At 33.8% G+C, this 16,143-nt stretch overlaps 1 protein-coding gene across 3 annotated transcripts in view; it reads right to left on the bottom strand.

Annotated features, from left to right (window-relative positions):
• The window catches only part of LOC126761375 (RNA-binding protein Musashi homolog Rbp6), a 260,056-nt gene that overhangs the window by 12,372 nt on the left and 231,541 nt on the right, over positions 1-16,143 (bottom strand). For 2 of the 3 annotated variants that reach the window (XR_007667359.1, XM_050477477.1), the window contains exon 7: positions 15,531-15,614. Coding sequence is in view for 2 of the 3 variants with exons in the window: in XM_050477477.1 (XP_050333434.1) it covers positions 15,531-15,614 (84 nt within the window). In the remaining variant the exon portion in view is untranslated. Of the gene's footprint in view, positions 1-1,676; positions 8,804-15,530; positions 15,615-16,143 lie in introns of those variants that run through there. The other variant, XM_050477478.1, reaches the window with a different exon arrangement.

Below are 16,143 nucleotides of genomic sequence, written 5' to 3'. Positions count from 1 at the left end.
CACTAGCTATGGCAATTGCATGTTTTATTTAAGTACAGTACAATGGATTTATATATAGTATGTATACGTCTATCTACCATATGTTAAGTACACAATACAACATTATTTTCATTAAAATACATTTCATATTAATTAAAAGATTGTGGTAAGCTAATCGATATATTTTCGATTTACAAAAAAAAAAAAATTAATTAATGGAGAGAACAAACGGTTTCTGGATACACTAACAACGGTAATTGGCTATAATTGCAAATACCAAAAGTACAAACTATTTATTTAACTGCTCTAATCTAGTAATTGAGGACTACCTGACCTTATTGATATCTGCTGCGCAGCTGCTAGTTGGTTGGTCGCCTCCAAGCTCCATATTTAGTTCCTCTCCAGCAATTCACTCGTGGTAGTTGTCGTAGTATATGTGCAAGCTCGTCCAACGATACCTAAGTTCTTAATTTAAATATATACGCTTTTACACTAACATACATGTGATTTTAGTCGTCAAAACAGCATTATGAGGCTCAGCAAAAAAACAAAAAAATAATAAAAAACAAAATTCAGAATCAGAGTAAATGTCAACTTTGGCTGTATCGCAGCTATAATATCCATCAGAGTTGCATTTTTAATAGCACAAATGGGTTTACAAAGAATTTTATTCTGATTTTGACCGGTTAGTTTGTATGGCAGCTATAAGCTATAGTGATCCTTTCTGAATGATTTATTGTCAGATTATAGCGTTGCTTAGGTTAATAATCTGTACCAAATTTTGAGAAGATACCTCTTCAAATGAAAAGGTTTTCCATACAAGACTTGAGTTCGATTGATCGATTTGTTTGGCAGCTATGAGCTATAGTAGTCTGATTTGAATAATTTTTTGACAGATCGTAGTGTTGTCTTGCATAATAATCTGTACCAAATTTGGAGAAGATAGCTTTTCAAATGAAAAATTTTTCCATACAAGACATGAGTTCGATTGAGTGGTTTGTATGGCAGGTAACCGCTATAGTTGTCCGATTTGAACAATATGCTCCGATATTGTAGTGTTACCTTGTATAATAATTGGTACATAATTTGGTGAAGATATCTCGTCAAATGAAAAAATTTTCCATACAGTTACTTGATTTTAATCGGTCAGTTTGTATGACAGCTATATGCTATAGCAGACCGATATCGGCGGTTCTGACAAATGTGTAGCTTCTTAGTTAGGAAAGGACGTATGCAAAATTTCAGATCGATATATCGATAACTGTGGGATATATTTGCTTATATATAGAAGGACAGCTTGACGGACATGGCAAAAGAGACTCAGCTCGCAGGGCTGATCATTATAAATACCAAGGTATTTAATATACAAATGTTTTGTCCAAATATACTTGTATATAGCAATAAAATAGAAAATTATCTCTGGGAATTGCGTACTTCGTGGAAAACTGTTCCCACATATACTACGGTCAAGTATTGGATTCTGATCGGCAGGATAAATACGGCACCCCATTCAGGAACACCACAAGTGGCATTAATCCCAAAAAACGTCTTGAATAATGGTGTAATATTTTGGTGTGACCCTTAAATAAAAATAAAACTGATATTGTTCGATATTAAGCTAAAAATCAAAGCAGTTTTTTTTTTTAATTTTTCAATTTCCATTTAAGTCTCAGTTAAAAAACCAGTTAAACAAACGGTTACTTTTTGTATATGGGTATATGTTTGCAAGCATTTATTGATTATTTCTCATTAGCGGATTTATGACTTAGAGCAAGCAAATAATATTGAGTTTCATTTTATGGATCTCGTTCGTTTGCATTTGTTAATCCATCATATCATAAAATCACAGAATAAATATATATATTTATATGTATGTGTGCATGTAATTATGTCTGCATATAATATATATATGTATGTATGTATAATTTCAAGCAGTTTTGTGTGAGTTTCTTATAGATTTCATACAATCGATTTATATTTATACGAGTATACGTAAACATTTGCAAATTTCTTCCCGCTCGACCACATACGGTTTATCAATAAGTTTTTGTACGGTTAAGAATGGGCAATTTACTGTTGCATAAAGCAATTGAATGTACAATTAAGCGATTTATAACTATGCAAAGCCGTTGTTGTTCAACAAATTTCATTCAATTACTTTTTTGGGTTTTATCTGCTTACGTCTTAGCTAACTTATTTGTTGTTAGTTTTCTTTTGTGATTCCTTAAGCTTTTTTTCATATGTGTTTATGCTTGAAGCGGTCAATAAATGAATTTCATGTAAACCAGTTTTGATTTTTTTTTTTTTGTGTTTTTGATCACCTTAATTTATAAGAGTGTAGCGATATCTAAGTAACATTTTCTAGCAACCGTTTAGCAGCCAAACCTTGACGAGCATACATGTACGTACGAGTGAGTTAGCTAATCTTAAACGAAACTGCAGCGGGCAGTGCACTCAGCAAAGACTGATTGGATTGGTTGCTTGCAAGTGTCGCTCAGCAGCTGAGCGTGTTGCTTTTGTTATCAAAGTGTGATGCTAGTATGAGAGCGAGAGATATGCATACAAGCTCAACAATACAATTTTTGACAAGCATGATAGAAGGCAAAATTGCGCCAAGTAATGACGTCACTTCTTTGGTTTAGACTTTGACAGTTGTCACTGACAAGCACTAAAAAGACAAATTTTTGGAGGTGACGTCAGAATTTACAGATTTTTTTTGTTTCTATGCTGTCTGCACTCATTTTATAACCTCATTCTATAGCCTGTGACGTCACGATGGCGCAATCTTGTTTCTATCATTCTTGGTTTTTAACGCAAATAAATTTTTAATTAATATAATTTTAATTAATTATTTGTCTAAGCTTGGGAAAAACACACTCATCCCTTGCTCTTTTTATACTCATGTCTTTCACTTTTCAAAATCATCCCTGCCGAGTGCCTGTCGCATCGGCTCACTGTTGATAGTTAAAGCCAACTTCTTTACGGTACGCCAGTGTCTGGTATTCAATCTGCACTTAAATTTCTTTATAGCTAAAATTTTGTTAATTCTTCATGTAAAGCTTCTTAAATATATGTAAGTGTATATTATTTTTAGCATTTAATTTTTATATTTTTCTTCATGTTGCATAGCTTTTAAAATTTTCATTTTGTGTTGCTCTTCAAGTTTCGCAGAAAAAATGGATGGATAATTTATTTGCTTATTTTTCGTTTTTGTTATTTGCTTAAAAAATTTTCTTTAACTAACAAATTCGCAGTAAGAATATAATTCATCCATGTAAAAATGTTGCGCCCTTTCGCCCTTAAATATAGATTTTCTTAACACTTGTAGTTTTTTTACAGCTTTTTTTTGGGAATTTTCTTTCCATTAAATATTTGTTTTAACTACTCGTGTAATATTTTAGAGTGTATATTAGGGTGGGCCAAAAAAAAAACAATTTTTTTTTGTACTCTGAAAAATAGGTTCTTAGGCACTGCTACGAAAATGTCTACAAGAAAGAGCTCTTAATTGCAACGGGAAGGTCCTTCGTATTAAAGATTTCAACTTTTTCTTTTTTTCTTCTCAAGTGTGATCTCTTAATTGTAACGTGAGGGTCCTTCGCTTTAAAGCTGTGTGCTTTTTTACTTATTTTCAGCTAGAAAAGTTTAGAGTTTTGTGGAGAGTAGTAAATTTTCTTTGAAATTGGGATTTAAAGTGAAGTCAAACTTCAACCTCCAATATCTTCTAACTGTTATGTTGACGAAAAAACCGTAAGAGACGATTTTGTAGAGCATTCAATTACTTACAAAACCTATGAAATGAGATATTTTTTCAATTAGTTGAAAGAGAAATATGAATTTTTCTAACTAATGATAAGAAAATGGTGGAAACATATAAACATAGAAAAAAATTGAAACATAGAAAAAATAAAACTAGAAAATTAGTTGAAAGAGAAATATGAGTTTTTCTAACTAAAGCTAAGGAAAAGTTCAAAACATAGAAAAAATAGAAACATAGAAAAAATAGAAATAGAAAATTAGTTGTAAGAGAAATATGAATTTTTCTAACTATTGATAAGAAAGAGTTAGAAACATAGAAAAAAATAGAAACATAGAAAAAATAGAAATACAGAAACATAGAAAAAATAGAAACCTAGAAATATAGAAACCTAAAAAAATATAGAAACATAGAAAAAATAGAAATATAGAAACATAGAATAGAAATGGAAACCATTACAATTAAGAACTCATTTTTGGATAAATTTTCGAAGAATTGCCTAAGCACATATTTTTCAGTATACCAAGCACACAAAAATGTAATTTTTTTTGACCCACCCTAATGTATAAGTAAACTATATGCTTTTATTTTGTCATAAACATTATGAAATTAAAGCAAGAACTGAGTAATGGCTAGCTAATATCAAAAAGTGTTATACACCTAAATATGAGTTGTACATACATATGTATGTATGTTTTGAAAATAATGAAAGCATAATGACACGGGATAAAGAAAATACCATACGGCATAAATTAATGTGCAGACGAATAGCTACATATTAATTAACGGTTTCACAAATGAAGCAGAAATTACGCTAAATAATTGTCGGCATTTTATTCTTATACAAAATGAAACAAAAAATTACTTTTTGGAAGACTTTGGTCGTAAGTATGGGACAACTACTGCTATATAAATAAATATATGTATGTATATATATAAAAAAGAAAAATCGAAAGGCTACGGGTTAGAGCTATAACTATATATTATATGCATGTAAGGGTACTATAGCTATGTCTATATATTATATGCTTATAAGGAAGGGTCTGTTAGTATAATACGTTTGTATGTAACTATTGTTTATTGATATATAAATGAATTGCTCATTAAATGCTATATAATCGCACACTACTACTTCAACTACAGATGGTATATATAATATACTATATATGTATGTATTTATATTAATATTTTTATATGTGTGTATGCTAAACAGTTGTTAATGTATTTAACGGCGTTATTGCGGGACTAGTGTGTGAATTAAGGTTATAAGCTACATTGTGTCTATATCGTATATATATACGAGTATAAATATATACATATGGCTTAATATTGCACGCATGTCCAGGCTGTATTAATTTGTGTTTAAAGTTTTTTACGCTGAGCACGCTTTGTGAGATGCTAAAGACGCTGTACTCTATTGAAGTGTGTATGCACATTTTTATTTTGACTGTATTTTAGGGTATATTCTATGCAAGTGTGTGTGTGTATGGCAATTTTCTAGCATTTGTTGCAAACTGAGCAGTTTTCGACGGTCGCAAAATTTAAATTTGGCATTTAATTAAGTGCATGTACAATATTTTCTTATATAATAGACTAAAGTGCTTTAGAGTTGGCAACACTTTGCGGAATAATTTATAGACTGCATGTAGAATGCTAGATTTTTGTTAAGGAATTTTGTTAAATTTATGCTTTTTTTCATAGCTACAATGCTTTATTAGCATACAATTGTAGTACGCTCAAGTGTAGATTGGCCATCTTTGATGTCTACAAACTAAAATTTTGGCTAATTCAGTTGCAAATTGGTAGAATTTTCACTGAAAATAATCTTTGAACAAGAATGTTAATGCCCATAAAAAAAAAATCAGTTTGAAGAAAAAAAAAGATTTTTTTATATTATCAATTTTTAACTATTGAAGTATATAGTACGTCTAACTGAGGATTTTCAAAATTCAAATAATTATTTTTTTTTCGGAGATATAGCCACATGCCCGACATCCGAACTGGTGCTGCCGAAAATAAACCGTTAAACGATTTTTTCTCGAAACAATATTTTTCAAAACGATCCCCAGGATTGTTCAGGTTGTACTGAACCGGTTTAATTGAAATTTTTAGAAATTTTTTATTTTTTAATAGACTTGTCTATGTCTGAAACTATAAAATGAACAGGTTTTACTGAAATTTTTAGAGAGTATTGCTTATAGACTTCTCTATATCTGAAACTATTCATAACGCCAAATTTAAATTTTTACTATTTTAATAAATTCGAAATACTAAAATAAGTTGTACAAAAAATGTTTTGTATTTGTTCAGGGAGTCGCCTTTTCGCGATTTTTTTTCCAACTGTTCCATGAAACCACACATTGTAACATTATGCGAAATCAATATGTTTTTTTTGATTTCCAATTGCTAGGAGCGTTGAAATCACTGGTATGGTCATATGCCAATTTTTTGAGACCGCCGCACTAGCTTTTTGATTTTTTTCTGTTTTCTTGTAGAATACTCCGCATATATACTTTTCTAAATTTGATATACATATGATCAATTTAAACTTTTAAGTATATATGCACACTACCTGTGGTTCCTTAAATTAAATAAAAACAACTAAGAACATTGCATCCGAACCTGGAAGCCATAATACCCTTCACAGGTGCGTTTTTTATAACATAAAATATATAAAAACTGTCTTTATCTTAATTTTGATCGATCAATTATATGGCAGCTATATGCTTTATTTGTCCGATCTGAATAATTACTTTGGAGATTAAAGCAATGCTTTGGATAATAATCTATACCGCATTTCATGAAGATAGCTTGACAAATAAAAAATTTTTACATACAGGAACTTGAGTTTGACCGGTCAGTTTGTATGGCAGCTATGCGATTTAGTGTTCCGATCTTAAAATTTTCTTTACATATCGTACCGTTGTCTTGGAAAATACTTCGTGTAAAATTTCTCTTCAAATAAAAAAGTTTTCCATATAAGGAGTTCAGTTTGATTCTTCAGTTTGTGTGACAGCTATATGATATAGTCTTCCAATCTGAACAGTTCCTTTGGATATATGAGCGATACCTTGGATAATAATCCATATCGATTTAGGTGAAGGTAGCTTGTCAAATTAAAAAAGTTTTCCATATGAGGACTTGATTTCGATCGGTCAGTTTGTATGACCGCTATATGCAATAGTGGTCCAATCTCAACAATTTCTTCGCATATTGTACCGTTACCTTTGGCAATACTTCGTGTCAAATTTCGTATAGATAGCTTATCAAATAAAAAAGTTTTCCATTTAAGGCCTTGAGTATGATCGTTCAGTTTGTGTGACAGCTATATGACATAGTGGTCCAATATGAACCACTTCTTCGGATATTTTATCGATACCTAGATAATAGATAATCCATGCCAATTTTCGGGAAGTTGACTTGTCAAATAAAAAAGTTTTCAGAAGCTTACAAGAACTTGAATTCGACTGGTCAGTTAGCAGCTATGTGCAATAGGGGTCCGATATCAACGGTTACGTCAAAATTGTAGCTTACTGTGGAGAAAATTACATGTACAAAATTTCAGATCGAAATCTCAAGAATTGAGGGACTAGTTTGCGTATATACAGACGGACTTGATTAAGTCAACTCAGCTCGTGCGGCTGATCATTTATATGCATACTTTAAAGGGTCTCCAACATTTCCTTCGAGATATTACGAATTTCCTGGCAAACATTGTAATTTACCCACTTCAGGGCAAGTATAATAAAAATCAAACTGTAAGTTTGCAAAAAATAAATTTTTAAAGGAATTTTTAATAAGTAAGGTTGTTTTTCTAGTTTTTGAAAGAAATTTGTAGCATGCTGTAATCCAATGGAATCTAGCGAAAAAACATATATCGAAAAGTACTAAGAAAAGAAGAGTTCATTTAATAAAACAAAATGTAACTTTGCTATCATGTTCTCACTAAAATTTGCAAGAAAACTTAGCTATATAAATTAATTCGATACAAAATTTTTACTTCAATCAAAGTTTCAAAGCATTATATGTTTACCTTTAATAAATATTGCAACAAAGAAAGTGTAGTTATATGATAAAGGAACTAATATGTATTCGAATATCGATAGTCAAATGAATTTCAGAATTTTTTTATGTTAAATACTGTGTATATTGTATATTGTAGGTTATGTACGTATTTATGTGTGAACAGTTTTACTATGAGATCAATTCATTTGGTGTTATTCAAGTAAAACATTCTTAAATGACTATAGCTATAAAGCTGTCGACTTTAGTGATTATATAAATGACTGTTTACAACCGCAACTTCTAGAAGATCAAAGTTCTACTTCGGTAACTGCATTTTTAAACTTTATTGCTAGCCTAAGACGACTTTTCGAGTGAAATAACGAACCAACAATCAATCACAAAAGCCAACAAACAAGCGAACGAACGAACGAACAACGGCTACCAACGAGTATATTCCTACGACTATTATCAACTTGGTTTATGGGTTCGAAACATACGAGTATATATACTACTAGATACGGACTACGAATAGTTACGTAAGATGTGGGCTTAAATTTGTTACTACTTCGAGAGTATACGAGTACTCTCTAAGGATGTATGTGTTTTTAAGACGGCTCTAAGCTAACGGTCGAGAGCTCGATTAGCATCGATTGGATAGACCACTTGAGTTTGTGCCTCGCTTGATTGGTAGGCTCAGACTTCTATTTTCGTTTTTTCGTTTTGATTGCGCGGATTGGATTGGTCTTGAGCTGGTATTTTCGGATTGCTGGCTGGCGGCTGGTAGCGGTAAGGTATGCTAGGCATATTCCAGCATTTGTCTAAGTATCAGCGTTTCGGGCTAGACGTCTGATTAAAAGTTAATATTTCCTAAAAATTGTGATTTAATTGCAGCTGTACGAGTTAGCGCCGTTGCCAAAGGCAGAGTTAAGGCCGCCTGATGTTGATAGCCTGCGGCAGGTTGCGTATTGACGGTGTTGCCGCCACCATTGCCGGGCCTACGACCACCAGTTTGGGCCGCAGTACTACATGTACCAAAACTTCTACCGATTCCACATATTGTTAAGCCTATAACAAAGCGAAACAAAAAAGTACACAAGTCAAAAGTGTGTGCATGTGTGGCATTTGAAACCAAAATGTGAAGAAAAATTGTGTTATCTTAGAATAGTTTTATCCAAATATATGTAGATTACCGAAAATTATAACAAACTTACTGCTCAAAATAAAAAAGATTCGTTGAAAAATGGAAAATTAAAAAGAAAGTGGTTTGGTGAATGTAAACGATATGATATTGAATTCTATAATTATGGCAAATATATATTCTGACTATATGTAGGACATCTCATTCCCGTGAACTTAATTAGCCTAGAAAAAGTTAGGAAGAAACATTTAATATTCTCGCAATTTTTGAAGCTCCAAGGTGTTGATAAAGCTTTATACTTACACTATTAAATAAGCAAGGATGACGGGGGCATAATGTTAGGTGTTGGCAAAAATGTATATTACAAACTCAAAAAAGCGGTGCACCGAAACTGGAATACTATTCAAAAATACAAAAGATTCCTTACAATAACTTTGATCGGTCAGTTTGTATGGCATATACATGCTATAGTGGTCCGATCTGAAGAATTTCTTCTGAGATCGCATCGTTGCCTTAGACCTAACCTCACCTATTCCAAATTTCCTGAAGACATCTCGTCAAATGAGAGAGTTTTCCATACAAGAACTTGATCTCGATGGCTCATTTTGTATGACAGCTGTATGCTATAGTAGTCCGGCGGTCCCTAAAAATTGTCAGCGTCTTGGGTAGAAAAAGACATGTGTAAAATTTCAGAACAGTATTTCAAAAACTGGGAGACTAGTTCGCGTATATACAGACAGACATGGCTAAATTGAATCATCATATATATATTTTATATATATTAGATTGGCATTTAAGTGTTCCCAATCCACAAATAATCTGTGCCAACTACCGTGAGATAAGCCTTCTCAACATCGTATAAATATATGGTTCTATCGAGGCTACAGTGTGAAAGATTAAAGCAACAAACTGATTGAACTTTATCAGTGTGGCTTCAGGCCTGTAAAATCTGCAACTGACCAAATATTCACCATGCGCCAAATCTTGCAAAAGACCCGTGAAAAGTGGATCGACACACACGACCTCTTCGTCGATTTTAAAGCTGAATTTGACAGCACGAAAAACAGCTGCCTTTTTGCTGCTATGTCTGAATTTGGTATCTCCTTAAAACTAATACGGCTGTGTAAACTGACGTTGTACAATACTGAAAGCTCCATTCGGATCGTCTCAGAAAGGACCTTTATGTTCGATAGAATAATTCGAGCTGCAGAGTTGAATAGATAACGTACAATCTTCTATAAGAGTGTACAGCTGCTGGCGTACGCCGATGTCAGTTCTGCTCTCTCCAGACTTGATAAGGAAGCAAAGCAGATGGATATGGTAGTGAACTAGGTTAATGTGAAATATCTTCTATCAGCAAACAAACAGTCGTTGCTCTCGCTACTTAGCTCCTGCGGAAGATTTATGGTCCTTTGCGCATTGGCCACGGCGAAAATCGCATTCGATAAAACGATGAGCTGTACGAGATGTACGACAATATTGACATATGTAGTTCAGCGAATTAAAAGACTACCTTTACGCTTACTAGGCCGAGGCAGAGGAAGAGAAAGAGCTCCACTCCGATGGGAAGCCCAGGTGAAAAAGGACTTGGCTACACTTGGATTCTCCAATTGGCACCAAACAACGAAAAGGAGTACGACTGGCGCGCTGTTGCTAACTCGGCCATAACCGCGTAAGCGGTGTCTACGCCAGTAAAGAAGAAGATATTTTATAGGGTCTCTGCCCTTTTCTTCTGGATGTTAAAAACGTCGTGGAAAACTTAATATACCCACGTTGTGGGTAAAAAAAGACAGGAGAGAACCAGAAGCATCACAGTGTGCAGCAACGGTGGCAAACCTCAACAAAGGACAGTGAACCCACAGTCTAGAGAATACTGAGTGGCCACGAATGGTTTAGAAGCGTAGTTCGTTAAAAACCGCACTCGGTGGTAAGACATTGACAGAAGATTGGGCGTCAATAAGTTCTTGAAATAAAGCAAACTTAAAGTATTTTTCTCTTTTTTGAACTACTTGCATCGGTAGCTCCGTGGGAGAGATATGAGTTGGGAGTAGGTAAGGCTTAGCGCATTAAAGTTCCGCACTCCGGCTTTTGATGCTTCTCCCTACTACAAAATTATTATTTTTAAGAGCTACCCACTTGAGGGCGAAAAACAAAACATCATGCAGGTAACTATATCTTTTTATAAATCTGATGGGACTGGTATATTTATTAAGCCTATTATGGTAGTTCTAATTGTTAACATAATATGGTGGATCAATCTTAAATTAATATATGAATACGGATTTAAATTACTCAAATAAAGTAAAAGATATTAAGAATAGTCCCTACAATTACTGTTGCCATTGAAGAAATTCTCAACAGATTCCTATATCCAGTTCCGTTAATTATTGAAAACAAAGTTATTTTCTTCATTTGACATTAAAATGATTCTCTTTTTATATTTTTATTCCATTGTAAATCAACATTGCAATATTATGTTTAGGCCTTAATGAATTTAGATAAAAAATTTGATATTCGACGTCGATGTAAACTGGTATGTATGTATGTATATAAAAATAGATATACATATTTAGCGAGATATATTTTATAGTGTGAAGTTTGTTTTACGTATTTTTCGATTTATCTAGTACATACCTAGTTTATACCTAGTATATACATATTTATTTGTGTAAGGATTAGCTCTGGGCATTAACTTATTTTTCCAATCTAAAAAAAAAAAATCCTATAAACATAATCGTTTAAGCCGAGAGAGAGAGAAAAAAAGCATTTTCCAATTGTACCAAATGACTCCGTGCTAATAGCTCCACTTCTTGCGGAAGTAAGCGTCTGTTATTTCAATTGTAACGGTATAACTGTTGTTAAGTGCGATAAGCGGCACATATTCTTTGGTCTAGCGCTTTATGTTGTCGTTGTTGCCGTCGGCGTCGTCATCGTCATATAATCGCCGATGAGTATGCGGTTATCGGGCACCACCCCCATTACACCAGCTTTGCGACCGAAAGCGAACCATTGAGTGAGCAGATGCGTCACCAAGGATTGATAATGCAAGTGACCGTTCGGTAATGCGAGGTTGCAGAAGCGAAGCGCATTCGTTAAACGTATATAAAAATGAAATGAAAAGAAATAAAAAGAAAATTTCAATAAAAAACCAAATTAAAAATAAAATTAATAATTTTGAATAATACGAAAATGCTAAGAAATAAAAATAATGGTCCAAAGTGTAGGCGATCAATGCAAAATAATACGTTAGTTTAGTGGTAGTAAAAGGTCCATGAGTCTTGACAAATATTTACATGTATTAGGAGTTGGTTCACACAGAAGTTTTCATGAAATTCTCAATACGATTTATTTACTGAAATTTTATACTCGACATTAAGTAAATTTTATTATTTATTTTTACAAATTTATGTCCATCTCATCAGTTTCCTTTTTTCTGAATCATCCCCGTGGCTTTGAGGCGTTTTAATACGGCATTCGCGACATGTTCTTTCACTTAGGACAGCCTCACCGTACGTATCTGAGAGCATTCGAGAATTCGGCTCAAAAAGTGACATTTTCAGTTGACAATAAGTTTGGGATGCAAACAGATCTTTACAAATATTTTGTTGGGTTAATGTTGACATAAATGTCCAAGATCGATATAACACGATTTAATCGATTAAATCGACTAGTGCTTGAGCCTAGAGACATCTATTGAAAAACGGCGGAAGCAAAGTTGTAGACCTAATATATACCTTTGGCTTAAGAGTTGCAGCCGTAGAACTTTCAATGATAATCTATCTATGTACATAACGGTTTAATATGTGAGTTTGTACAAGCCTTTCCACTTTCATTTAAAAGTGCTTCCGATTTTTATTTTTATTAATAGAATATGTTAATATTCACAATGTTTGTGGAAACTATGGATTCAGCAAATGAGAAGTAACTTAACCTTCGGTGGTAGGGTTGATCTAAAAGTCGTTAGCTCTCACCGGGGCAGGTATTTGTTCTTTGTGTTGTGCATAAAAATTTTAAAGTGGATCATCACATCATATGTAGATCGACGAACATCTTCGGTAACTGTAACTAGCCCATATATTTTAATCTCAATCTGAAACGTGTTCTTGTTCGACTCGTCCCGATAAAGCTGAATTTTTTTCAACAAGATTACTGTAAACATGTCTCTTTGGTCACGCTTGGAGCATTATAACTGGCGATGAGACATGAGTTTATGAGTTTAACATGCAAACAAGTCAACAATCATCGGAATGGAGGAAAAAAAACGAGTCGAAACCAAAAAAATCAGGCCAAAGCCGCTCAAAAATCAAATGTGAGAACATTCATCGAAAACGGCAGCAATTGTGGGAGAACAATTCATGGATTTTACACGACCATAATGCACCATCGCATTGAGCGACGATTGTGACCGAATTTAAAGACAAAAATGCAATGATTGACCATTGATCAACTACTATTTTCACCAGATTTTTATACGTGTGATTTTTTTTGCTTTCCCAAAAAGGAAATTGTCGCTCTATGGAACCGGTTTTTAGGTTACAAAAATAACAAAGAGATAAATAGAAATTCTCTAAAGGAGTTGAAGGTCTTCTCAAGTGCTTATGAAAAGTGTTTCTAGAACTGGAAACATCGTTGGCAAAAGTGTATTGAATATATTTCATAATGCAAATATCTCTAAGGGTGGAAAACTGTGGTGATCATAGTAAAACGTATTCAGAACCGTTTTCCGATATAAAACATCCTAAATATTTTTCTTTCGTTATCAATATTTCTTTTCTGTAGTAAATAGTGTATCCCTTCCAACAATGTTACCCCCTACATATATATATATATTATATGTAGTCATGATTAATGACTCTTTCGCGCCTCAATTGGAGGTGTTTCACTTTATTGTGGGAAACTTTTGGTGAGTTTGTGAGTTATTAAGTTATTGCTAACTTAGTGCTTTAGGATCGTTATTAGTGTGAATATATTAGTTTAGTATTTTTGTTTCTACTCTGAATCAGAAAATTTATATGATCAATAAAATGAAAATAATTTTCTTACTGATTATAGGAGAGCGGTACGATAAGTACTTGGCATACTAAAGAAAAACGAAAAAATTAAAAAAAAAATTTATTTATTTCTCAACTGCTCTACTTCTTTGACACTCTAAAGACGGTACGTTTTCTAGAAGTTGGGCAAAGTAAGTCTCTGTGTCGGCGATCACTTGACTACAATTACTGTCCGTGAAAGACCTTTTCAAGTTTCGAAACAAAACAAGTCGGAGCCAATTATGGAACGTAGGGGAAATTTCAATAAGACGGCGCCACTTACCACTCATCGCAACAATCAAGTGATTTATTGCGAGGACACTTCGGTGAGCAGATCATTTCACGTTTTTGGCCGGTCGATTGGCCACCAAGATCGTGTGATATCACACTGTTAGACTTTTTCCTGTGGAGATATGAAAAGTCTAAAGTATATGCGGACAATCCCGCTCCGATTCAGGCCTTGGAGCAAAACATCACGTGTGTCATACGCCAGTTACCAGTCGAAATGCTCGAACGAGTCATCGAAAATTGGACTCAACGAATGGATCACCTGAGACGTAGCCGCGACCAACATTTGAGCGATATAGTCTTCAAAAACTAATACCTAGGAATAATCTATGGAATGTTAATAAACATTCTTCTTTAAATTTGAAGTTTCTTTCTTTTATGTAAAAAATTAGGGAACCTCGAAATGGATCACTCTATGTTAAGAATAGGAATACTTCTACATAATTTATTGATTGACATATTAGACATGAAATATGCTATAATAATTTCTGAACCGGTTTTAAACATTTTCTGCATTAAACTCTAGTATATCCAATACTATATGCATTTATATGCTACAGCGATTTTATATCAGCGGTTTCGACAAATGACCTGCTTCTTGTTGGGAGAGGAACGTATTCGAAATATTGAATCGATATCTCAAAGATTGAAGGATGGATTCACGTATGTATATACAGATGGACATGGTTCGTAGACTCAGCATTTATATCGTATTTTATAGGTCTCCGACATCTTCTTTTTGATGTCAGAAAGTTCGTGGGAAACTTAATATGTTAAATATTATATGTAAAATAGTATTAAAGTAGAGATACAAATAGTTCTGTAAACGCGAGGTTAGGCGCCGACGCCTGTGCGTATAATACATATATATAGTCTGTATAACCGTTTAACCCAGCGGTAGTTTTATCAGCCACTACTTGGCCTCTATGCTTCTGAATGTGTTCGGCATTGAAATAAAAGGAAACATTTCAAAACGAAAATAAAGTGGAATAATAAATGTGGCACGAAAGAAGTTTTGGGAATTATATGCGCAAATATGCTCACATATTCACACATTCATATGCGCGGATGTAGTTTCTGGCTGTGTATTTGAGGTTAGGGAAGGGAGTACAAGTTGAGAGTAAGGTAATAGTAAAGTTATCATTATGTATAGTTCTCAAGGATGCCACATTTGAGTGCTTGTTTAAATATTAGTATGCGAATGCAGCGTGTGTGTGTATGTGTGTAACGTTCCTGTAGTAGTTGAGAGTTCGTATAATAAATGCTCGTGTGGCTGTGTATGTGTCTGTGGGTGTGTGCACTTTTTGCGATTTTAAACTCGTAAGCTTGTACTCACCAGCAGGGTAAGGCAAACCGAAGCTTGGATATCCCGAATAACCACGTCCAGCTGCATAGGCTGCATAGGCGGCTGCCGGAAATCCTGTTAAAATGAAGAACAAAATGAATTATGCAACATTGTTTGAGCGAAGGCAAGCAAATATGCGCTTATAAAATGTACAAGTTGAAGTTGAAATAAAGAATAAACACGACGAGTTGAAGACGAGATTATTTTGATTATTTTGTGTGTGTGTGTGGCATGGACTTGAAGCATAGTAAAACAAGAGGCAATCAAAGTTTATGCAAGCAATTGAATTATCATGAAGATTTCCAGCAGATCTGCTCTCCTCCATTTCTAAGATGTTTGTGGCTTTGTCGAGCACAAATTGCACAGAGCTGCGGTTGTTATGCACACATAAGCAGCAGCATTTACATATTCATAAGTATGTATTTGCATATTTAAGTTCGATTCGAAGTGAGTGTACGACAATGAAAAGCGCAACCACCATGGCATGTAGGCTGGGTATATATTTTGCATGCTGCTGATTGTGAGCGTTTTCTTCCGGCTTCCGTTTGCTGGAATATGGCATTTGCATTGCTTGGATTGTAAATAATTAACTGCATGGGAAATT

This window comes from Bactrocera neohumeralis, chromosome 6, assembly GCF_024586455.1.
Source record: "Bactrocera neohumeralis isolate Rockhampton chromosome 6, APGP_CSIRO_Bneo_wtdbg2-racon-allhic-juicebox.fasta_v2, whole genome shotgun sequence".
Classification (NCBI taxonomy): domain Eukaryota; kingdom Metazoa; phylum Arthropoda; class Insecta; order Diptera; family Tephritidae; genus Bactrocera; species Bactrocera neohumeralis.
Note: the sequence above shows the minus strand (reverse complement) of the source record. Positions and strands in the feature narration are given on the sequence as shown.